The 24,767-nt window shown below is 32.5% G+C and overlaps 2 protein-coding genes across 2 annotated transcripts; both read right to left on the bottom strand.

Annotated features, from left to right (window-relative positions):
- Positions 1–279: 279 nt before the first annotated feature.
- Positions 280–5,532, bottom strand: Gr63a (Gustatory receptor 63a). The gene is made up of 5 exons (XM_085190332.1): positions 3,225–5,532; positions 2,885–3,142; positions 2,240–2,518; positions 1,275–1,436; positions 280–491 (listed from the first exon to the last, which is right to left on the bottom strand). The coding sequence occupies exons 1-5, from the start codon at positions 3,753–3,755 to the stop codon at positions 294–296; spliced, it is 1,428 nt and encodes a 475-aa protein (XP_085046458.1). The 5' UTR covers positions 3,756–5,532; the 3' UTR covers positions 280–293.
- Positions 5,533–21,452: 15,920 nt separating this feature from the next.
- Positions 21,453–23,536, bottom strand: LOC146536301 (trypsin, alkaline C-like). Its single transcript, XM_085190283.1, has 4 exons — positions 23,407–23,536; positions 23,006–23,177; positions 22,138–22,429; positions 21,453–21,775 (listed from the first exon to the last, which is right to left on the bottom strand). The coding sequence occupies exons 1-4, from the start codon at positions 23,450–23,452 to the stop codon at positions 21,482–21,484; spliced, it is 804 nt and encodes a 267-aa protein (XP_085046409.1). The 5' UTR covers positions 23,453–23,536; the 3' UTR covers positions 21,453–21,481.
- Between the last annotated feature and the right edge of the window lie 1,231 nt (positions 23,537–24,767).

Below are 24,767 nucleotides of genomic sequence, written 5' to 3'. Positions count from 1 at the left end.
AGCCAAATATCATCCTAATAGTCCAGTACAAGTTGACGATGTTCTAACTTGCCAATATAATAAAGCCTGTACGATTTACTGAATTTTAAATTCAACCTCTTGAAAGGACGAAAACGAATACCTAACAAGATTATATTTGAAAATTAAAACTACGAATTTGAGGAACGATTGTAAAGATTGTAAAGAACAATATTGAGACTCAAATAAGCTTTAAATTATCAAAGAGTAAAAGGAATATTTGGGCCAAAATCCTAATTATGATAAATGATAATCCCAAAATCTCAGCAAAACATTTAATTTTTCTTTTTTTTCTTCGCCAGGGTGGTTAAGATGGTGGTAGCGATGGTAGACGTGGTAATCTTTGTGGTTTCTTCTATAGTTTCGTTAATAGGAATTTGATTTTCGTTCAATTCATTTCCTCGACTCTCATCAGGTATACTTATTTGGAATTGGAGTAATACAACTAAGTAGGTCACCATTGTGGCAAGAAGCTGTAAAAATATTTTTAACATATATTTATAAAGATAATTGCGAAAAAAGTCATTTTTTTTAAACACCGATTCAATATTTATTTCAATATAATAAATCAATCCCGCACACGTGATGGTTGTGAGTAGGTAACCTTTCTCAAAATAATGTTGTTATTTAAATATATATTATTCTATAATTTTTTTCATGTCGTTACTTATTGAAAAGTAAATATTCTTTATTATATGTAATTTAAGAATTCAGTCGTAAATGAGCGGTTCGTTCTGTATAGTCTCTAGTAAGTTTTGCACTTTAACTAATTGGTGTTGGTGTAATAGATCAGCCAGTTCTATTCAAATACATTCAATACATTTTACATAATACTGAATGTTTTAAAAATAGTTTTGTTTTTTTATGTTAAAAAGAAACTTTTATGAAAAGGAAGAAACTTATTTGTCCTACCTAAGATAAATTAATGTGTAACATTTAGTTATTAGCTTCATCTTTTACGGTTATACAACATTTACTTTACTGTTATTACTTTTAATTTACACAGTTTTATAAGATTAGTCCAGAACATATACAAAATAATTAGATAAATTTTAAGACGATCTTATTCTGATGTATAATTTAAATTATTGTAGAGTTTCATCAAAATACGTTTAGTAGTTTTTGCGTGAAAGTGGACTAAATATCCTTACAAACATCCACATTCATAATATTAATGTCAAGTTATTATTTACAATAAAGATATACAAATATATTATAAGTGTTAACAACTAATAATTCATAAAATCATAAATTACAGATTTAAAAAGATTTCGATTCACGTCGAAGAAGCCGCCTAAGCTTATTTGAGAAGGGTTCATTTCAGTAGCGCGTAAGAACATGTTGACTTCGGTCTGAGCGTCCGTGTTCATCCAAGACAACTCTACCATGAGTAACTTCTTTTGAAAATTTGTTCTCACCTGTGAAGTATAAGAATGGTTTACGATATTAAGAGAATAGGTTACAAGTAGATTTGTTTTACTATAATTATAGCTAAGTTTTGAAAAGTGATTTTTTATAAGTAAATAAATCAGCTTCACGCTGTATCCCGCACACAGCAGGGTAGGCAGAGGGAACTTAGTGTTAAGACACTCCGTTCTCCACTTTTGCGTATTGAGTTGCAGAACTCAACGCCGCGCTTTGCCTTGACACCAGAGCGAAAAAATGGAAATATAAACTTAAATAAATATTTCACTTCCTCGAGTGGGGTCGAACCCACGACCGTCGCGTTACAGTCACACCCTTGTGCCGCCGCGCCACCACCAAAATATATATTGCACATTATTAATGTTGTGCAATATATATTTTTTCTTCGTCTGTATGTCTGTCAAGATCACATTTATCTTAAGAACGTGTAGGTCAAGGTAGCAAACGGACATTTAAATGAAATATCCAAATGTCCTCTCTATCGCTTTGGATCATAGCAAAATTAAGCTTCTAAATTAACACAAACAGAAGTTACGAGCGCTTATGCACAGATTTTGTATTATTTTTATGTCTTTCTATTATATATAAAAGACATTTGTGCGAGCGATTTTTATATATTAATAAAGATTTATATCCTAATAAACATTTTTATTTATTTATTTATTTATGTTGAAAATTATATTTTGTGCAAACGTATGTACGAGTACGTATCTATGTGCAAAAGACTTGTTAAGCTTAATTTATAGCTAAGTACGTAATATGAATAAATTATTGTGTAATTCCTTATTCTACTCACATTGTGCGATGCGTAATGGGCTTCATCACAAATAAAAAATAATAAGAAAATGCTGCAGCACGCAGTTACAGCCAGTCCAATATCCTTGATACCAAAACCTTCAGAGATTTGGCTAAGAAGGCCGTATATGGACAAAGTTATGATGAGGAAGAGGTATAAATTGACAAAACTGAAAGTATAGCAATTTGCGACGCCAGTGTTCCGGGCCAATTTACTTAATCGTATCCAAAGGGCGCGATATTCCGCTACTTTTCCTGCGGGCCCTATATGTCGTAGTGCCTGAAAGTGAAAGTATAATTTTAAAATAATAAAAAACATTTTAAATTAATAATTAATTATTACTTAAACATTATTTGTCTATATTTTAACGACTATTTTTCTATTGTAGATAATATAGATATTTCTATTGAATTTCCATCCATCTATCCATGAGCCTTTTAAAGTCCACTGCTGGACATAGGCCTCCTCCAATGCTCGCCACTCCGTCCGGTCCTGCGCCCTTTGAATCCAGCGGGTTCCCGCTGTCTTCTTGAGGTTGTCGGTCCACTTGGTTGAAGGGCGGCCTGTACTCTTTTTGCCGAGACGTGGTCGCCATTCGAGGACCATTGAATTTAATAAATATTCATTTAATATTATTTAACTTACTTGTTGAAAATCTTCTGCAAGTATACTTGCACAGACACTTAAAGTTTCACATAAAAGATACCAATACCCCCCTAAAATATATGTAAGGATTTCTAGAAAAATGTACGGTAAAATCTGTATTAACTTAAAATGCACCATAGTAACATGAGTGATGACGACAGAACTTGTCGACAATATTGGTATGATTACAGAAATTGCTAAAGCTTTCTTATATAAATTAATAGGTAAATTTCTTCCAGATAATTTCTTGTAGCATATCTGTAATTAAAAAAATAATCATAATTTAGTTTAGACAATAGACAATATTTAATTAATATATCTAAAAAAACCATTTACATACTTCAAAATCAACCCATCCATTCAGTATGCCCGCAATTTTCCCTGTTTCATACCACAATATTGGAACTACCAGCATAGGAAATAGATACACCGTAAATAGATATTCAATGACAGCCTCCTCGAATTTCCCTTCCGCTGTACGCAATATTTGCACTTTATTCAAGGTCAGGTATGATATGTAGCCAATAAGACAAACGTAGAATATAAAAGAATATAACATCGAAGGAGATGCAATTTGGAAGTGATTCACTCCTGGAGAAGGTCTCGTTAGGGGAAGAACTCCCATAATACGAAGTAAAGCGAACACTGGTTTTATATTCTCATATATAATATCCCTATTAATTTGTGGGGCTATTAAGTTATCATGTAATGGTGCTATCGAGTTGCTGGACATGGGTTTCATATGTGGAGTACGAGCTGGCGCGACATCCAAAAATATTATCTTGTTTTTAGATTTGTCCGCCATTTGCGTAAAGCCATTAGGTATAGAGATAGTCGTTGGGTACAGAGTGTTGCTCGTAAATAAAGACATTTGGAGGAATTTATCTTATTTTTTTTTGGAATTTCTTGTAGCGAGCTGATTGTAGACAATAGAAACGTCGCGAATGGAATGAATTGTTGGAAAAAAATGGTCGTTACAGCCGACACTTAGATAGGCTTATAGGTAATATATCATACCTGACAGGATGATTGTACTCTAACCACTTTAATGGGGGTTTTAAATTTTCAGTGCGTTCTTCACCTTCAATGTAACCTTGTGAAAAACGTATATAAATGTAATTGATGAATAATTTTTTTCGTAGGTATAGTTTTTAATTTTAAGTTTACAAACAAATTTAACTTTATATAGTTACTATCAATTTTTTGGTTTTAAGGATTACGTAAAAACATCGAAATTGAATTAAATAATTTAAAGCGACGGTTGTGGATTCGATTTCCACGCGGGTGAATGATTTAGTATTTTACTTTCTTCGCTCTGTTAACAAGTCAAAGGCCCGGCGTTGAGTTACGTCACTCAACATCCAATGCTACGGAAATTCGGTGGAAAGTTGGGAACGGAGTATCTTAACACTATCCTGCAAATAACAGAGAGTGTTACACTTCCTTATCTACTTTACGCCCGACGTAAACGCTTCTTCTTTTCCTCCACTTTCTTTTGTCTTATCAGAGTGGAAGAATGAAAGTAATTCACTTGCCCGAGTGGGAACGGATTCCATAATCATCCAATAATCGTTTACATAAGCTTTCCCACTGCGCCATGACGGCCTTTAATAAGCCTGTTTAATATACCTATATGTATATAATAAAATAAAAAATCAAGCCTATTATTTTATAGCTTATAGCACTGGTCCTTTCTCCATTCGTCCATTCATGAAATTAATAAATTTTCATAAATTATTAAATTTTCTTTTAGATAACTCGCTTATCTGAGACCACAATTCCAACTGAGAAAAAGAATAACTGAAACAATAATAAAAAAAGGTTTATTGTGGATGAAGTTGTAAAATATGACGTTCCACAGGACACCTGGTCGACAATATATAATGGTGTTAGATATTTCTACTAACAAATGAACGTCGAGTTTATAGACCATAAACCTGAGGTGGAGATAATAAAACTGTAGGTACTGGAGTAGATCCCGATGAATTAGGCCGTAAATAAATATAGTCTCTTTTAAATAGTTGTAAGATATCTTATTTATATTTATTTGGGTACTTTATATTTTACTGGGCAAAGAGGTTTTGATTTGAGGTGATGGACCACCATAAACATGAGTTTCTCTTTTTTTAGCTTCACGCTATATCCCGCATATAGCGGGGTAACGATAGCGGGCAGGGGGAGCCCAGTGTTAAGATGCCTGTTTAATAATCCGTGTTAAGAATTTGTTTCTCATACATCATGAAATTTTCAGGAGGTTTTTTTTTTTTTTTTTATGGAAAAAGGACAAGGCAAACGAGCGTTCGGGTCACCTGGTGATGATCACCGCCGCCCACGACCCCAGGTTGCATGATGATTGGCAAAACTCCTTTTGTTCCCGGAGAAGAAGAGAGAGAAAGTTGAGAAAGCTGCGTCACGATTGTTCCAATGTTTTATAAATAATTGGAAGGTGGAGAACGGGGTCTCTTCAGAGTCGATTTTAAATGCGTCGCGTAACTCCTGCTCTGCTTGGCATTGCAGATGTATCCATACACATTACACCCTAACAACGATTCTTGGCTAATGTATGATAAGTTACTATCTTCTGATACTATATCTAGTCTGTTTTAAGATATTTAGCAAAGATATTTGAGATATTTGCTTACTAATTTTATAAATACTTATATGAATGAACACAAAATATGTGGTTCCATTTAATTTGTGGGTATATCTAAAATGCAAAGCGTAATAAACACTTTAGTTTTATATGAGCAAAATAAAATTCAAGACAGATATACAAAAATCTTAAATAGTAACGTTTATTGTTTAACCCTAATAAAATACTTCCTCCAACTTGACCTTCCTATGTTTAGTTTATTTACGTACATAAATATATTATTTGTCACTCAGTAAATGAAGGCTGCCATGGCCTATATTTTAGGATATTTAGTGAATATGACCCAAAATTTGGATAAAAGTTAGACATTTACACAAAGATTTGGGTTGTTTGGATTATGTCGTTTATTACTATCGATTTTCTTCTTAAATGTTCAACTGTCGCTTATTTTTAAGTGTTATTCCACACTTACAAAAGAACGTATGGCTCAGTGGTCAGAGCGCTTGGACGGTTTCCAAGAGGCGCGGGTTTAAATCTCGCTACGTTCTAATTATTATAGATTTCCTTAATAAGTATTATTTTTACCTAACTGTGGAATAACACTTTAATTTTTTTTTAAATAATTCTTAATCATCATAAGATGGCAACATTTTAATAATCGATTAACCTGGCAAGATGCAGGTAAATTTGATTGTAGGCACCTTAAAAGAGCCCGCGGCGCTTTTAGATTGAACGCTAAATGAGTAAACTATCTTCGATGGAGGAACTTTACCGTTTTATGTCAACAGCGGATAAGCGTATTTCTTACGTAGGTATATATCAAATATTATTTATATGTAACTTGCTTAATACATCAGAAGGTTGCAGGTTCGAATCCCACTTGAGGTAATGAATTTTTTCGCTCTGGTGTCGAGGCAAAGCGTGGCGTTGACCACCGTTCCACCACTCAAGCTTCAGAATTCGGCGTAAAATAGGGAACGTAGTAACTTAACAGTAGGTTCCCTCTTCCTACCTTACTATGTGCGGGATACAACGTAGAGCTGATTTAACAATTAACATAATAGGTCTCACTCATAGTCCGAATAAATCAAAAGTAAGACGTGAATTCGTACTTTTGACTTAAAACATTTCTTTGTGTGTCATAAGTTAAAAAGTTTCCTCTCGTATTTGACGTAGTTCTTGGGATACATGGTAAGCTCTTTAAATATTCTTCGGAGGTTGTCAGAAGTTTGTTTTTCAAAGTCAGCGCGTTGCTCAAGGACAAATATTCCCAGGAAAACAAGCTTTTGTTAACTTGCTATGTATTCCGTTTGGAGAATAAAAAAAAAAGAATAACTACGAAGTGAATTTAATGTAATATATCTATATATGTAGGCTAGGCTGAGGGGGAGAGGAGGTGTTAAGACACTCCGTTCCCTATTTTCCGGTGAATTCTGAAGGCATCTAGGCCAGTCGTGGCGCAGGGGAACAAGCGGGTGATTGTAAATTGCAACTATCGTGGGTTCGATCCCCACTGGAAGAAATGTGATTTTTTTATATTTATATTTACATTTCCTCGCTCTGGTGTCCAGGCAGTGTGCGACGTTGAGTTCCGCCACTCAACACGCAATTGAATGGAAAATAGGGAAAGAAATATATTCCAAAGAGTACAACAAATATAGGAACTAAATTCTCAGTGATATATGTTATGTAGATATACCTATCTATAATATTGTATCTACATATGGGGTTAGGCGTTACCGCAACGAGCTCGTCTCAATAGTTCCTACACGGAAGATAGATGAACCAATCTATATACATTCAGCATCGGCACCTCGAGTAAATTTATTATGGACATATCAGATATCTTCATTAATTTAAGCTTAGATATGAGGTTTGCGGTGATGCATTGCTTGTATCAAAGTAATCATTATCTGTGTTAGAATAGTAGAAAACAATAAAAAAGGGGGGATACTGGTTACTGCCGGTTCTGCTACATGCAGGATAGAGTATGAGGTTTTGTCTCTTCGATTATTGATAATATTCTTTTACACTTAGTCTATCTATACTAATATAATAAAGCGGAAGAGTTTGTTTGTTTGTTTGTTTGAACGCTAAGATCTCTGGATCTACTGGTCCGATTTACATTGTTTTTGTTTTGTATGAAAGCTGCATTCTTCAAAAGTGCTATAGGCTATATAACATTACATTATACATATAAATTAATATATTTTAAAGTACTTCCTAATTTGACATGCAATTTATTCTGCCATGTTAATAACAACCGTCGCGTCGCTACGCAACCGTTACCGCGACATTTTGATATTCATCCTTATGAAAATAAATATAATAGTCACTTTTAGCATTTTATCTAGATTGAAATTATAGTTTACTGTATAATATACTAATAAATAATTAAGGAGATGTCACTGATTCGAAATGATCTAGCCTTCGGGCGGCATAGTATGAGTATGACCGTCGCGAAAATATTCTTATAGTTCAAGCAGGCGTAGCCGCGTTCGGGTCCACTAGTCTGTAATAAAATGACGTGTCTATTCTTAAAATAATTTTGGATTTAGTATATTACATTATCCATACCTATATTATAAATTCTAAAGTAACTCTGTCTGTCTGTCTTTTACGCAATCAGGGCCAAACCGCTAATTTAATTGTGATAAAATACTCATATAGAGATACTTGAGGGTCTCGGGATGAACATAGTATAGGTTTTTTTCTCATATTTGTAATATTATCGATATATACCAATATATTAAAATACTTATTAATTTGACATGCAATTTATTCTGCCATGTTAATAACAACCGTCGCTATACGAACGTTGCTAAGCAACGATTTGTAGTTTGTTGTTAGAAAACGTCACCCAAAATGAGCTTGCTTAACGCATCTCTCTATTGAAAACTGAAAATAATTTCATAAATATATTTTATAAATATTCGTATAGTCCAAGCGGGCGTAGCCGCGTTCGGGTCCACTAGTTATCTATAAAGAAAAGACTAATGTTATCGTATTTATCAAATAATTCTTAATGAACTTAATTAGACAAGACTCGTTAATATTAAGTCCTTCAGTTAGATAAGATTGCGTTGATATTTTCTATCATTTGATATCCTAAAATGGACAGCAACTGAAACGCGGTGAGATATTGCTGATTTATCGCGGCCTGTACGCAGAATGCCAAACATTTATCAAGATAAATTTCATACTAAATTAGATAAGAAGTTACGTGAAGTGAATTAGATATAGATAGTAAGATTGTAGTAATATTGAGTGTTAAAAACCGGTTAAGTGCGAGTCGCACTCACACATGGATGCTTCCGTAGCAATTACAGGACGAGAGGAGAGCTGTTGAGAAACTTAGGTTTGCGGGCATATGCTATCATTTTGTGTGAAATGAACATATATGTACATTTCATAATTTTTTTTATGGAAAAATGATAAGGCAAACAAGCGCATGGGTCACCTGATGGTGATCACCGCCGCCCACGACCCCGTGCAACACCAGAGGAGTTTATTGCCGTTTATTTCATAACTGTAGGTATATGGTAAGTGCTCTGTAGGTAGGTGCTAGCATAGCACAAACACTCTTATCTTTTTATTTCGTTGACTTAGCAGCTTCATTTCTGTGCTTTATGGGACCAAAGATCTGAATATTTGTCATTTCAATTTTAGCTTGCTACCTCTACGCGATCTTGAGATAAATGGTCTTGACAGACAAACAAATGGACAAGTGATCCTATAAGGGTTCCGTTTTTACCTTTTAAGGTCCGGAACCCTAAAAATGATGTAACAGTTCTAGGTTCTTATTATGCAATAGTTGTAAGGGAGAGATAATATTCAAATGCATCCCACTCCTGTTCAAGGACCGTGTCACTGTCAGTCGCACCTAATAGCTATCCGCGAGAACCGAGAAGTCCCCGATTATACTTACAAGGTAAAAATATTATGGACGATAAAATTATTTAAGTAAAATTTTCTTCACTCATTGATAAATGAGGAAAAAAAACAATTTTAAAGATGTGTACATATTGATATAGGAATCCAACGATGAATACAGATATTTATTTCAAGGAAAATCTAGAACCGAAGCAAGTCGTGGTGGAAAGGCATAAAAGTATGTAACTGTAAACGCTATAGAAATATAATGAAATATTTATTAAAATTTTTATTTTCATTTGCCTTCGCTTGGTGTCGAGACAAAGCGCGGCGTTGAGTTCCGCTACTCAATACTCAGTGCCTCCAGAATTCGGCGGAAAATGGGGAACGGAGTGGCTTAACACTAGGTTCTCTCTGCCTTTCCTGATGTGTGCGGGATACAGCGTGAAGATGATTTGAATTGATTTAATTTTTTGTAAAAATATTGCCTGACAGGAAAAAAAATGACAAACCATCAGAGCGAAGAACTGGAAATATAAACGTAAATAAATATTCCAGTTCCTCGAGTTGGGATCGAACTCACAACCGTCGCGTTACAGTCACACCCTTGTGCCGCTGAACCATGACGGCCTTACTTAGACAACTATTTAGTAGTTTAGGGACAAAATCTAGGTAGGAACTAGTAGTTTATAAAATATTTCAACCCAAGTATAAAATACACCTTTTTCGTGTTATATTAGAGCGTCGACTTAATTCCTGTTTGTCGTGTATATGAAAGCATGCCTTACACCTTACACCGGGTAATGCACTGTTTTAAGTAGATAATGCTACTGCTTAAAATACATAAACATTTGCAGATTTAAATTTGTTATTTTATATAATCGGATTAAAAAACCTTAATAAAGGGTTATATATATTATATATAAATTATATGTAAAGTAAATATCATATGTGTAGGAGGTATAATGTTATTAAAAAAGTACATAAGTAGAGACTAGACACTAATAGCATTAGAGTAATTTCTTTAACCTGATTTTTTTTTTTTTTTTAATAGGCAGAGGGTACTTGGGAATCTTGTGTTCAATCATTTCCGTTTTCCGCTTTCAGCAGAATTCTTGAGATACTGCGTTTTGAGTAGCGGAACTTAACGCCGCGCTTTGATTTATTATCAGAGCGAAGAAAAAGGAAATATTAAAACATAAATATTTTATTAATAGAACAAATGAGATTCTTATAAATAAACTAGTAAAATTTTATCCACATGTGATAATTTAAAATTTTATAGCATTGCATTTTTAACTTACTTTTACCATTGCGGTGAAATTCAATTATATGGTAAAATATTTTATTTTTTATTTAACAAGGAACTGCTTAAACCACAAAACATGCATAATGCTGGATTATGTAGACGTCTCGTGAAATATTTTCTTTTGTTTTAGCACTGTTATGCAGATTGCTTTCATGGTTCTAAAGCAGCTTCTTATAAAATGTCTTTATTTTTAGAATTGTGGTCGCTTAAAATCTTTATTTTTCTTTATTTTATATATATTTATTTCTTTTTTTTTATATAAATATACCTAGTACATAACCTAGTTGCTAATAGGGTTAATTGGGTTTTTCGTTAGGTATCTTAAATTTTCTTTAATAAAACAAAAATAATTAATGAAAGATTTTTTAAATTTTGACGTCGGTGCCAAGTAAAACAAACAGGATTATTAATTTGATATTGTAGTAAGGTTGTCACCGCCTTCAAAATTATAAGATCTTTCTTTAATTATATTTGTTTAACAAAATCAAAGTACATTTAACTTTATGACAAGTAAATTTGTTTATTACTTTTTAGTTTAGTTTTCATGATATTTTTCGCAAATATCACAGTAAAGGTACTACTTTTATTATTTTATGTTTATACATTGAATCAATTTATAAAACAATATTTAAGGATAGTCAAGGCTTTGGATGCTTATCTGTTAGGAATATAACACTACATATCATGAAAAAAAATAGAAATAAGTGAAAGTATTATCTTTTTTAATACGTATTACTTTAAGGGTTCAATCAAAAAGAATCCAGTTATCTTTTAATTAAGTCGGTGGGAGCATTTGAGGGAAATAGGGGTGGAGCAATGAAGGGCCGATAAGCGAGTTTGTACAAAGATTGTTAATTATTACAAACAAAGTCTTCTGGCCAGATCCGCGACTATATATACCTAATAAAGAAGTAAGCTTTTTTTGTTCTTCGTTTTAAAAAATATGATACAAAGAAAGTAACATTTTTGACAGGAATAAATATTTAAATATTATAAAAAAGAATCCGTCTACTTATTAATAATAATTAATAAATTTTAGATTTTCAAATTTTACTATCAAATCATTATTTATTGTTCGAAAATATTGAATAAATATTTGTGATAGACAAGTTTAGTAATTATAAGATCTAATAATATTTTAACTTGACTACAGATATAATTGTATCAAGGAAAATATTTTGAATTAAATTCTGACCAAGTCAGAAAATGCATTTTTTTGTGTAGACATCTGCAAGGAATGTTGTTTATTATTATTTAAAAGAGAGAATAAAGTGATTTGTCATAAAGATTTATTTTTCAGATTATTTACATTATATCTATAATTTTTATTTATGCACGTTATTTTGTATTTACAAAAGAAATTTTCCTGTAAATAATACTAGGTATATATATATATATATATATATATTTATATTTATATATATATATATTTATATATATATATATATATATATATATATATATATATATATATATATAAAAGTGTATCAACAATATTAGGAGCGACAAAGGCTTTCTAATCTCCTACCCTGCCTAATACCAGTACTTATTGTAAGTCTAAGTTGAAATGTTTTTGTTTAGATGTAACTAACTGTTAGTATGGAGAAAATACTTTTAATAGAAATTCTAAATGTGTTACTCATATTTAGAATTTCTATTACAAATATATTATATAGTGAAAAAGTGAATGTAAAACTGTAATAAAACAAATATTTAAATATACTTACACAAAAGTTTATAAGCTTAGCTAGTCATAGTGGCGCAGTGGAATAATGCCTGATTGTTATCCCAGTAGTGAATACAATCCCTACACAGGTTGAATTAGTTTCATTTTCTCGTTTAGGAAAGAGAAGAAAGACAATATACGGCATAAACCATGAAACTTAAATTATTATAATATGAATTATTATTAACTTTTAGTCATAACGTTTATTTCTCTTATTATTCTCTTCTCTTTCTAATCCTTCAAATACGAAATAATGTGAGCACCAATGTACGGGCGTTGCTACAAGCATTCTAACCAATTTTTTTTATTTTTTATTAAAAGTACTAGCGACCCTCTTGCGGCTTCGCCCGCTTTTACTACTGGATTATTCATATAATGTATGTTTGCAAAGCACTTAAGACAATGTGAAAATTAATTAAACCCTAATGCAACCCGCATTTTCGTAGTTTCAATAAGGATTTCCCAATTGCTTTACACAGCAAGGATTTTTTTAGTAGGTACCGTAATATTAAATCTGTGCTACTAATCTTTTCAAGTACTTATTAAAATATATTTAAATGACTATTTTTAGATAGTTAAATGACTACTTTTAAACGGAAGAAATTATAAACAAAAACCTACCTACTAATAACTACTACAAAAAATAGGAAACCAAATATATCGCGCTGAAATAATACATTCAACTCCAATTATCCAATACGTGCAAACGCATCTAAATCTTCGTTGCTATAAAGGCAGGCGGGTTTTTTTTTCGAGCTTGTGGTTAATGCTGAAGAGGGTATTCTGTCCCTGATGAAAAGCAAGCACTACGTGGCTGCCTGTGAGAAAAATTAAATAGAATGCATTGGCTGGGAATCGAACCCGGGCCGCCCGCGTGGCAGGCGAGCATTCTACCACTGAACCACCGATGCTTGTAAGTCAGGCGGGCGCGGCAAACGCATGGCGAGTGGCGAGCCGTTTCGCAGCAAGGATTTTTTGATATTGTAACAACTTCTAAAGTACTAATTAAAATGAAAAACAGTAAAAGACAGTTTTGATCTACATTAAATGGCCAACGTAACTAATATACTTATTTATATGCTGAGAGTAAGGGATAAATGAAACTTGAGTAACATACAGCTGATGTGTCAACGGCGGGATGTGTCAACAATTAAATGCGTTTTCCTGTAAAACTATTCGCAATTTCGAAATAGTGTAAAAGGCAAATTTTATCTTCGTTTAACGTAGAAATTTAATAAAGTATTTTAAAGGATAAGGATTAATACCATTATGGAAAAATATCGCTCACATTAAAAAATATATTGAAATTATTATTTTTAGACAGAAATATGATCACTACACGTTATTCTTAAAAGATACGAATATGCTCTCGCGGACTTTTTTGTTGATCTTATTAAGAGGCACAATACTCCAGTACATTATTTTCATATAGTACTTACCATTAGAGCAGCGCATGCGCGAAAGTGTCTCAACGGGTAGGACTTTATACACATTTATCGTATTTATATTAATTTACATAAGAATGTACAAATAATAAACTATATATAAACCTTCTACGAAAAATACTCGACCTAATGGTGAAAACTGCTTCAAAATCCGTTGGGTGGTTTAGAAGAAGAAGAGTTAGAAACAACAGACAGACACGAAAAGCGACTTTGTTTTATAAGATATAGGATAGATAAAATGTGCCAAAATACATAAATGTCTTCTTCTTCCTGGCATTAATCCCGGCTATTACCAGGGTCTGCCTTCCTACTCAACCTACTCTACTTAGCACGGTCTTTTGCGTCCCCGGTGGTTAGACCAAAATACATAAATGTATAACATATTTTCTAATTGTATATCTATAATACATCATATTAATATTGGATACCTACTGAAATCGTAATATAGAAAATAGAATGTAAGAATTGGATTAAATGTTGGCTTACAGGTGTTCGTTGGTAATTGAATTACTCGTCTAATACCTTAATAAAAGATAAGACCTGGCTGATTTGAAGATACGATTATTATAGATTTTCTTAAGTTTTTATTATAATATCAATGTATTGTACTTTTATACTTATTATTTCTTTTCAATTAATATCATGAAACTAATATTTCTCTTATAATTAAAGCTTTTCATAGGATTGGCTCATAGGCTTAGTTGTCACGCAGGTTTTAGGTATTAGATATTGTTAGAAAATACTTAAGTATGTACTTAATTATGTTTTAGTTTTTATTATAAGTTTTGGTTAATTTTGAATCGGGTATTTGCAGTGGTTAATTTTATTGATATTTAAAATCTAATTTAAAAAAAAAAATACAACCTTAGATTACTGTTTGAATGTCACCAGAGAGACAAGTGCTTCTACTAGTACTTGTTACTTAACGACAATTAATAATTTATTCTTACTTCTCTTATAAAATATTAAAATTATTTCCTTCCTTAAACTTAAAACCATTCATATAAATTTAGCTTTTTTGTTTTAAAATAACGTATTAGCTTATTTTCTTTTTTACAGGTCAATTTAGTATCGACCTAAACGTTCGTCTCATTAATTTTAAACTAATTAAATGAATCCCGAAGCCCATCTCCGCTCGACTAGCTGTCGGTTAACGAATAGCGAGGGCTACTAGCTTGGTTCATATTAATTAGCTCAATTTAATTTCTTTTTTATTATTAACTTTTTTTACGAGACAGTTTAAGAGTTTTATGCCTAAAAAGGAAAAATTATCGGAACCATTATAGGACCGCTTTGTTGTACGTCTCTCAAAAGATTGTGATCGTAGGGAAATATTAAGTCGTACTTTATATCAAATTTAAATAAATTAAGCTTCCATGTCAACGTAACAAAAGATACGAATATTTAGATATGTGTCTAGTATGAAATACGCCGCGTACCTAATCAAAACCTACAAATTAAGGAAAAAGTCCGAAATGCTACAAAATATAAACTTATAATTGTAGTTAATTTCATACACTATATATATTAATTAAAAAAAAAACAATAATAATAATAAGTAAAATGTAATAGAAGTTAGTTTATTTCATAAATTAAAAAAAAAACAAAAACTGTAAAAATCACTGTAAAATTTTGTTGTACATTGGGAAATAAAAGGCTTTTTTATTTTATTTTTATTTATTTATATGAACACACACACAAATACAAAACTCAGCTTAACTCACGCGGACTGTATTTTGTTACTTTTATTTAATTTGATGTGTTAATTAGTGTGTGTGAAATTTTGCAAGCTCAATTTCCCAATGTCCGATTCAGCTGTAATTTAGATTATGACCTTAACTCTTAATTTAAAATGATAGCCGCAACAAAATGGCCGTTTACAAAATGGAGGATAACACCCATGTCATATATCAAAAATTCAATTCAATTCAATTCAACACCCATGTAATATGAGTATCAAATTATGTATTAAAATATACTATGGAAAAAAACTAGTAAAATAGACCAAAGGAACTTCTCAACTAAAAAAAGTGGATAGATCATTTTTAGGCTCGTTTGTCTTGGTGAGACCTTTAAATTAAAAATTGACCGGAAAACCTTGCAATAATGTCACGAAATAGAAATGAAAGTTATAAAGAAAACTAAACATAATTGTTGTGTCGTGCAAGGAAAATATTTAGTGCCAGTTCTGTTTTTATATGTGCTACAAGTTTTTGCAATTAATATTTTCTGTTTGGTACAACTGACCTTTTCAATAAAAATTGGTTGGTTCTTTTATTAGGACAAAAGTCCGTAGTAATAAATTTGCCTTTATAAGTTTTATTGATATAAAAACAGATTTTATTATTATTTATTATAAGTGTAGATATATCTTTAAAAATATGATATAATACAGACATATATGATATTTATAATATGATAATAAATTAGGAACAAGTCTGGTTAAATATTAACTTATTGCTAACTACTGGCAACCCTAAAGGAAACGTAAAGTTTATGTTCCTACTTTGTAGTTTAGTCCCAAATGCTCGCTTGTTAGGTTTCAATTGCTGACTAACAGACGGTTTAAACTTACATAATATTCTATTTCCTTGAAATATTGAAATATCAGCATTTTAAGTTATTCTAAATAAATTTATTTACAAATAAGTAACGTTTGCAGACTAGTGTAAGCGCCAAGAGATTTATTCGTTAGTTCTTCGTAGTGGGTATAGAGATATTTGTAAATAATATAATTATTGTTAACATATTCGTGTAAAAGTGGGTAGGTGAAAAAGACAATAAAAGCAGTGGAATTGTGTCAAACGGGAACAGTTGCTTGAAGGCGGAAGCCCTGATTGGAAGGTATCTAGTGCGTAGTGTTGTTATTGAGTGATAGATGTCACTTATTGTAATTACGTGGAACCTCTGTCCGAGTACGTTGGAAACATATAGAAGGTATGTGTTTTTATCGTGTTATTTTAAAAACGTTAACCGCTTCCGATTTCTAACAATATATATATTAAGTAATTTAACTAACTTACTCTCTTGCATTTTTTGAATGAACTTGGATGTTCCTTAACAAATATGATCAGTGATAGCGAAGTAAAGCCAGATTTATTACTGTTGTATATACTGTTATATAAATATATAGTAATTGTCTTACCTTCAAAAAATGTACGGAGATGATAAACTCTACAGATTTTACTTTATAAACCCTTATTTATTAGCTTACTAAGTAAAAAAACGTAAAAATATTTTGATTGACAAAACAAGTGCCCGAGGCCGGAAGTAGCGTTCAGGCAATCTTGGAAAATTCCACAAACGTAACATAATATTTAAGTTTTTTGTAATATTTACACGACAACTAATCCTTCGTTTATATTCGTTTACTTAAGAGCTTAAATATAAGTCATATTTTTATCCTCCTGAAATAAATTGGACTTTTTATACCACGGGCATACTTGTTCTGTAAAATAAGGTTATAAAAACATTTTTAATTTTATTGTGTATGAAATATTATAAAATGGAAAACTGTAGTAACGCTATTTTATTAGACTATTTTAGATTTTCAACACGGAAGGTTACAGTAATCGATGGGTCATTGACCGAATGCGGACTCTTTGATTTTATCCTATCCTTTGGCCTTTCCTTTTGATAACTGTTGAATATACCTCAAATGAACATTCTATATACTTTATATCTAAGCCATGTTTTCATCTGATATGGGTTTATATATACGGTTTCAAAAAAAAAAATTCAAAAAGTGAGACAAGTTTGAGAAAAGTCATCGGTGCCACCTATATGTATTCTCAAAGAGAGCAGAGCGACGAAATCAAAATATTAAATATTTCAGTTAGTAGGAATCGAATCCACAACCGTTGTGTTTATAGTGACAAACTTGTTTTTCTACCCACCGACGGCCTCACATTATTCTTTATAATGTTAAAATACTTATTTAGAAAACGTAAGTGGGGAATAACATTTTAAAAATGTTAAAAACTACTTATATAAAGTTTTTATCATTTCCTCACGTAATTAGCAGTTTAAGCGTAAAATATTTCTTATCTTTGATGAAAATACCTATACAATCTTTTTATGACGTCGATTGTTTCTGACAACATGGTATAATAATTGTGACAGCAGCTATTACATTTTTTTAAATACAATTTCAATGTAGACTTAAGATAATTCCATGATAAATATTAAAATAATAATAAAAATACAGAAAGGATAAATTATAAAGAGAAAAAAAAAATTAGAAGATATGATGAATACGAAAGCTTCTAAAGTGCTCAGTCCGTTGGGAAATCAACGATATAAATAAAAATATATTAATGTGTTTAATTTATTTTTAATCAAAAACAATAATAAAATAGAGAAAAGACGATTAGGGACTTATAAAGACATTGTTTTAAGAAGTAAGTGCATAAAATATATACGATAAACATTCTTTTTATAGCTAAAAGGGGTAAACGGGCCAAAGAAACACCCGATGGTATGGAGAACCTTCGCCCATGGATATTTACCGGCCAAGCCCCAAATCATAATGCTCAGGAAACAACTCAGGAAGGTCATTCATAGTTTGCATGTTCCCACCATTTCATATGGGACAGTTAATTTGTAAGTGGGACTTGTCAACTTCGGAAGAGCTTTTTTCTTTATTTGTATTGGAACTTCTCACTTCGTCTCAATTTTCGTAACTGTATGGCCACTGGAAGTACCCTATGGGATTTGATTGCGTGGCGAATTTCGGAAAAAATACGGCAAAATCGATGCATAAATGCTCATTCGTTGTAGATCTGATTTCCACACAAGGAAATGAAGTATTTTATAAATCCATTTTCTTCGCTCTGGTGTTGAGTCAAAGCGTAGCGTTGAGTTCCACCACTCAACAAGCAATGCCTGCAGAATTCGGCGGAAAATGGGGAACGGAGTGTCTTAACACAAGGTTCCCTCTGCCTACCCTGCTGTGAGCGGGATGGAGTCTATCTACTGATATGACGTCATATGTCTTATGTACCTTCTCTCATAAACATACAATACGCTTAGGCATACTTTCAATGTATTTACATAATCGTATTCGGAGTGCATTCGACTGCGTCCAATTAGATTCGAGTGTTTCGAGCTTTGAGATCCAGTAATGTAGAAAACTATTCGATTCAGTACCTGCACTTTGAATTGCCGTAGAGGAATCTTTAAATACACTTTATGTACCAGCTGTTCAATTAATTCTAGGGTATCCATATATCTAGCTTTAATTAATATTGGCTTACAATCGGTTACAATTTTTATTATATTTGAGAGAGTGGGGGCAGAGAGAATGAGTGTTGTTATGGATATCGGTAGGTATATATGTGACCAAATATAACGGTATCAAATTGAAAGATAAAGAAATAAATATAAACAGTTTTTGTATATTTAAAAAACTCTTGGTTTCTTTACTCTACTTCACTATGTTTGATGGGATGAAAAGAAAGCTAAATGACTAAGTTAAAGCTAATTTTGTTGATACGATTAGCATTTACATGCATGCATATACTACATAAATAAAAAAGGTATATATATCCATATAAAATATTGTGTTCGACGAATTTTGTATAAAATAACTGTTTTAATTAATTGGAGGAAACATTTTCTGTTTTCAATAACGATTGTTTTCGATAGGAACGAGAAATAAAGATAAGATTGTTACTCCAAGTTTTCGTCTCCAAAAAGTTAATAAATCTTTTATGGGTCTGAGCATACGTGTATATAATAAAATTCCGCAGTGTATTCTAGGTTTGCCACTTCCAACATTTAAAATATCAGTAAAAAAAATTCTGACAAGTAAAGCTTATTACACTGTTCAAGAATATTTAGAGGACAAACATGTATGGAATTAATGTCTATTGAATGTAATGCAGGATAGCAGCCAACTAATGTAATAGATTGTACCATTGATTTTGAAAACAGCAACTGTTGAGTTTCTTGCCGGCTCTTCTCAGCAGTACTGCCTTCCGAACCGGTGCCGGAGGTAGCTTTTTGTTCATATGTTCATTCAACGATTCAAAAGTGCTTATAATATCTAAGTTTATTTGAATAAAGAATATTTTGAATTTGAATTTGAATTTCAATGTCTACACATTGCCAATATCTATATATTGTTTTTAAAATGATAATGTAGAATAATGATAACTAAGTATATTTAGTAGATACGTACTGATAAACAAGATTAACATAATTAATTGTGTAATTGTGTTGTTTAAGCCGCGAGTGAGTCTGCAATAAAATGCAGACTCAACAGTAGTGATGATTTGAACATTGTAAAACTATCTCTTGCGGTATATTAAACTCTTGCGTTTGGCACTCCGTCTCAGTCAGTAGAGTCACTCCGTAGAGTCAGTACTCTCTGACTACCCTGCTAGGGATACAGCATGAAGCTAGATTGGATTATATTAGACCTGCAGCTTCGCCCGCGTGTTCAAATGGGACTAAGAGCTGTCACTTGCAAAATTCTAAGAGTTTGACGTAACTCTGGCCCCAGGTACAGTGCTATACCAAAATGAATGACGTAATATATCCTACAAATATTTATATATATATATATATAAACTCGAAAAGTCACTCACTCATCACGAAATCTCAGAAACTACATGTGCTAGGAATCTAAAATTTTGCATAGGAGTTATTTATAGGACGTAGGTGCTCGCTAAGACGGGAATTTGCAATATTCGACTTCTAAGGGGTTGTTTTTGGGGTTGAAAGTTTGTATGAAACTTCGTTACTACAAAATGTTATGAGTCTCAAATTTTGCATTGACGTCACTAGGACGTAGTCATGGAGACAGAAATTAATAATAACATAGTTCACGCGGGTGTAACCGCGAGCGGGCCGCTAGTATCCTATAAATTTACAGGTACTCTATAGTAAACTTAAACTCTATAGGCTACGGCAAATACCGTTCTGTCATGCTGTCTAGAACATTAATTATATATTTAAAGCGGCATATTAAATTTACATAAATCGAAACTAAAGGCCTCGTCGTGCCATCGCAAAAACTAAATATGTCAAGTGTAAAAAAATCTCAGGATCTATCTTAAAAGCAACCGCTATAAATAACGCTAGCCCTGCTGTAATCCGAGCTTACTTTGCAGCTTACACTCAGGAGCGAGCTTGTTAGGTCTTCAATTGTCTTCTGACGGCCCTTTAAGATTTATGAAGGAAAATTGGCTTCAATTACTTTACTTTGAAGATTGAATCGTGGCGATGTTTGTTGGAGATTATGCAACTAAGAAAAAATGTTAGTTCCTAAAGCTTCATATGAAAGAGCAACGTAAAGAAAAAAATAAAATTAGTAGCATCCATAGTTGAAAATAAACTGTATTAGATTCAAATATGCTATTAGGCTTTGAATAAAATAAATAATAGCCAGTCATCCTGCCAGACGAGAATGTTTTGATGAGATACTGCCTGAAACAATGCTCATGTGTCATGTGGCGTCTCAGCACTATGTGCAATGAGAATAATGAGTGGATACTAGTTTTACCTATGGTAGCCTCACGGCCTGGCCTTTTATGACAAAGATACCGTTAAGACGCTTAGTAAAAATATTATTTTTAAGGAAGTTTAAATCTGGTTTATTTAAAATAAAAATTATAAAGTGGTATAAACGTTACTTTAATTGTAAAATTTATACATTGCTTTGGATCCAGTTGAAATAGCGGGATACACGAGCGTTAACTCCTGGGAATTCTCTCTCAGCGCAACCTTGACCCCATGAGCATACACCGACGATAACGTTGTTATGGAGAAGAGGACCACCAGAGTCTCCTTGGCATTGGTCGCGGCCGCCGACGTCGAGCCAGCCAGAGCACAACATGTTGTCAGTAATCGCGCGGATTCGGGCATAACGGTTCCTACAGATAGCCTGATTCACGGTCCATATTTGCACATGACGAAGTTGCTCAGATGTCGGTTGGAAAAGCTGGAATTTGAATAGAAATTTACAATACAGATGCTATCAATAGTAATTAATTTATATTTTATATATAACGTACTTCTATTTTTTTATATTACAGGGTAACTTGATGTACAGACCAATGGAGGTCTATGGGTAGAGGGCAGAAGCACCTATCCATTTTACCCCCATATGTTAGCATTTTAGCATTTTTTAACGCTTCAGCAGATATTTGGGAATTTGTATTTTTTTTAAGAAAAATAAAAATGCCTCCATCCATGCAACCAGATACTAACATACAAATATATTAAAACCTGAATGTATAATGTAATATGTTTTTGATATACCATCATGACGAGATATATACATTGTTTTATTTAAATACTTACACCAGCTCTCAACTGTCCCCATCCGATAGCCCATACAACTTGGTTATCCAGAAGAGTGTAGTTAGGTCCAGGAATGTTACCAGCACGGACATTATTGTTCATAGAAAATGCAGAAGTCACACGAGCAATTGCAATGTCGTGGTCAAAGTCCTGGCGAGCATGATTGTATTGTGGGTGTCTGATGAGAGTGCCAAATACGTGCACAACTCCACCACTGTGTGCATTTGTGGAGCCAACTCGACCACGCCATTGGACAGCTCGATCCTGTACCCATGTATTTCCTTGTCTAGAACTATAATAAAGCAAGTATTATTAGGTTTATTGCATATAAAAAATCATTGCATCACAATGAAAGATATCTGTATAAAATATTGCAGTTATTAGAAACTAAATTGTTGAAATAGTCAACATGGATTAAGATTACAAATATAAAGTGATGAGATACCAAAGAAATATTTAATAGAGTAAGACATCATTAAATGACGTTACAGTATAGTGCCTAACTGTTGCGGGCTTGATTCCCAGTAAGGCAATTAATTATCTTTAATGCTTCTCTCTGGTGGGTTGGGTTCCGCCACTCACATACAATGTCTCAAAAACTGGGTGGAAAGTAAGGTAGGAAATGTCTTAACATTCCCTCTGCTTATCCTGCTGTATGCGGGATACAGTGTGAATCTAATAAATATATATCTATAGTGTATGGTATAGAGTATAGTATAGACTGTGTGGCGTACCACCGACCTTTAAAAAGGACGACCACGACCGCTCTGTCAAGAGCGAAACGCGCAAATATTAAAGTAAAATTTATAACGTGAGCTCTACTTATAAATAATACTAGTCTCAATCAAACGTTAACAAGAATACTAACTAGAAGCAGTGAGCAGCAGTGAGAACACTTCTGTTGTTTATGATAGCACCTCCACAAGATTGTGCGAAGTTTCCAGATCCAGATGACGAAAATAACATAGCCACAGCGAATGGATATTGGCCAATTGTAGTTACAGAACCCCCTACAATTCTTTGGGGGTTTGACGGTGCAGCTAAAATTACATAGAAGTGTTTATATTTAAAATTAAAATAAATGAAGAAGTAGAATTAATTGACCGATGTTTCAAATACAAATAATGATTTTAATAAAATTTTGATCGAATCTTAAAAGCTAAGGTATACTATATAATTACAATTAATTAAATAAAAAAGAATAACAAAGCTCCATTACAATATTATTATACTATTATATTTTTCATATTATATTCAACGTCCACTTACCAACTGCAACCGCCAGCCCAAGAGCCAGCACCACGATCGCACGCATATTGTTATTTTTGAAATAATAATGCTACATACTAAGCATACAAGTATTTATACATTGCTATTATCGTAATTAAGAAAATTATATTGATAATAGAAAATAACACTTCAGTTTATCAAAATATGTTGTTAATCCCTGGATAATGGACCTCTTATATTACCCAAATCATTGAAACAATTATCTATTTATATGATATAGTAGCAGTCTTTATTTTTCGGTTTTCGAAAATAGCGATTGTTGAGGCAAAGCTGCAAAGCCTTGAACATCGTTGAAAAGTAGCCTGCCTGACGATATTCTACTGGATACATTCCGGGGAATGTGCAGAAGTACTGACTGCACGACTTAGTACCCTCTTCTCCTTTCCATCTGCGGGACACTAGATATATCACCCATATGTCATCGATATACCACCTTTACGTACGCAGCGCTTCGCCTCCACTTTCCTAATGCGAACGGCTAAGGAGTGGAACTCCCTGCCTGCTGAACTGTTCCCCGACAAGTATAACCTGGCCCTCTTTAAAGAACGAGTGAATAGGCACTACCTAGGCAAGCATGCTCTACCATCGTTCGCATCGACACTTACCACCAGGTGAGATAGCGGACAAATGCTTGCCTATCCATACTTATATAATAAATTCGAAAGTAACTCTGTCTGTCTGTCAGTCTGTCTTTTAAGCAATCAGGACCAAACCGCTAATTTAATTGTCATAAAATACTCATATGGAGATACTTGAGAATCTCGGGATGAACATAGGATACTTTTTTTTCTCATATTTGTAATATTTTCGATATATACCAATATATTAAAATACTTATTAATTTAACATGCAATTTATTCCGCCATGTTAATAACAACCGTCGCTATGCGACCGTTGCTAAGCAACGATTTGCAAAGTTTGTTGTTAGAAAACGTCACCCAAAATGAGCTTGTTTAACGCATCTCTCTATTGAAAACTGAAAATAATTTCATAAATATATTTAATAAATAATTTATATATATTTAATAGTGAAATATATCGTATAAGTAGTTCAAGTTAGCGTATAAAAAAATAAATAAATAATTAAAAAATCGAATGGTCATTTTAAGATGTCAAAATAAAAAAAAGAATAATGAGGGCGACATTTTAAATAGAGTTTATAGAGAATTTACATAGATATTTAATTTATTACAAGTTAATTGTTAATATAGCCGCTCGATACAATCTGGTGTGAATTTGTATTTATATTTGTAATGACGAGAATTGTAATTTGGTTTACTTTATTTTTAATTAACTGATTGTAATAGAGCTATCCTGAGAAAGTTGCTCGACTTCAAATA

Source organism: Heliconius melpomene, chromosome 9, assembly GCF_056956725.1.
Source record: "Heliconius melpomene rosina isolate 202511_hmr_F chromosome 9, ASM5695672v1, whole genome shotgun sequence".
NCBI lineage: Eukaryota > Metazoa > Arthropoda > Insecta > Lepidoptera > Nymphalidae > Heliconius > Heliconius melpomene.
Note: the sequence above shows the minus strand (reverse complement) of the source record. Positions and strands in the feature narration are given on the sequence as shown.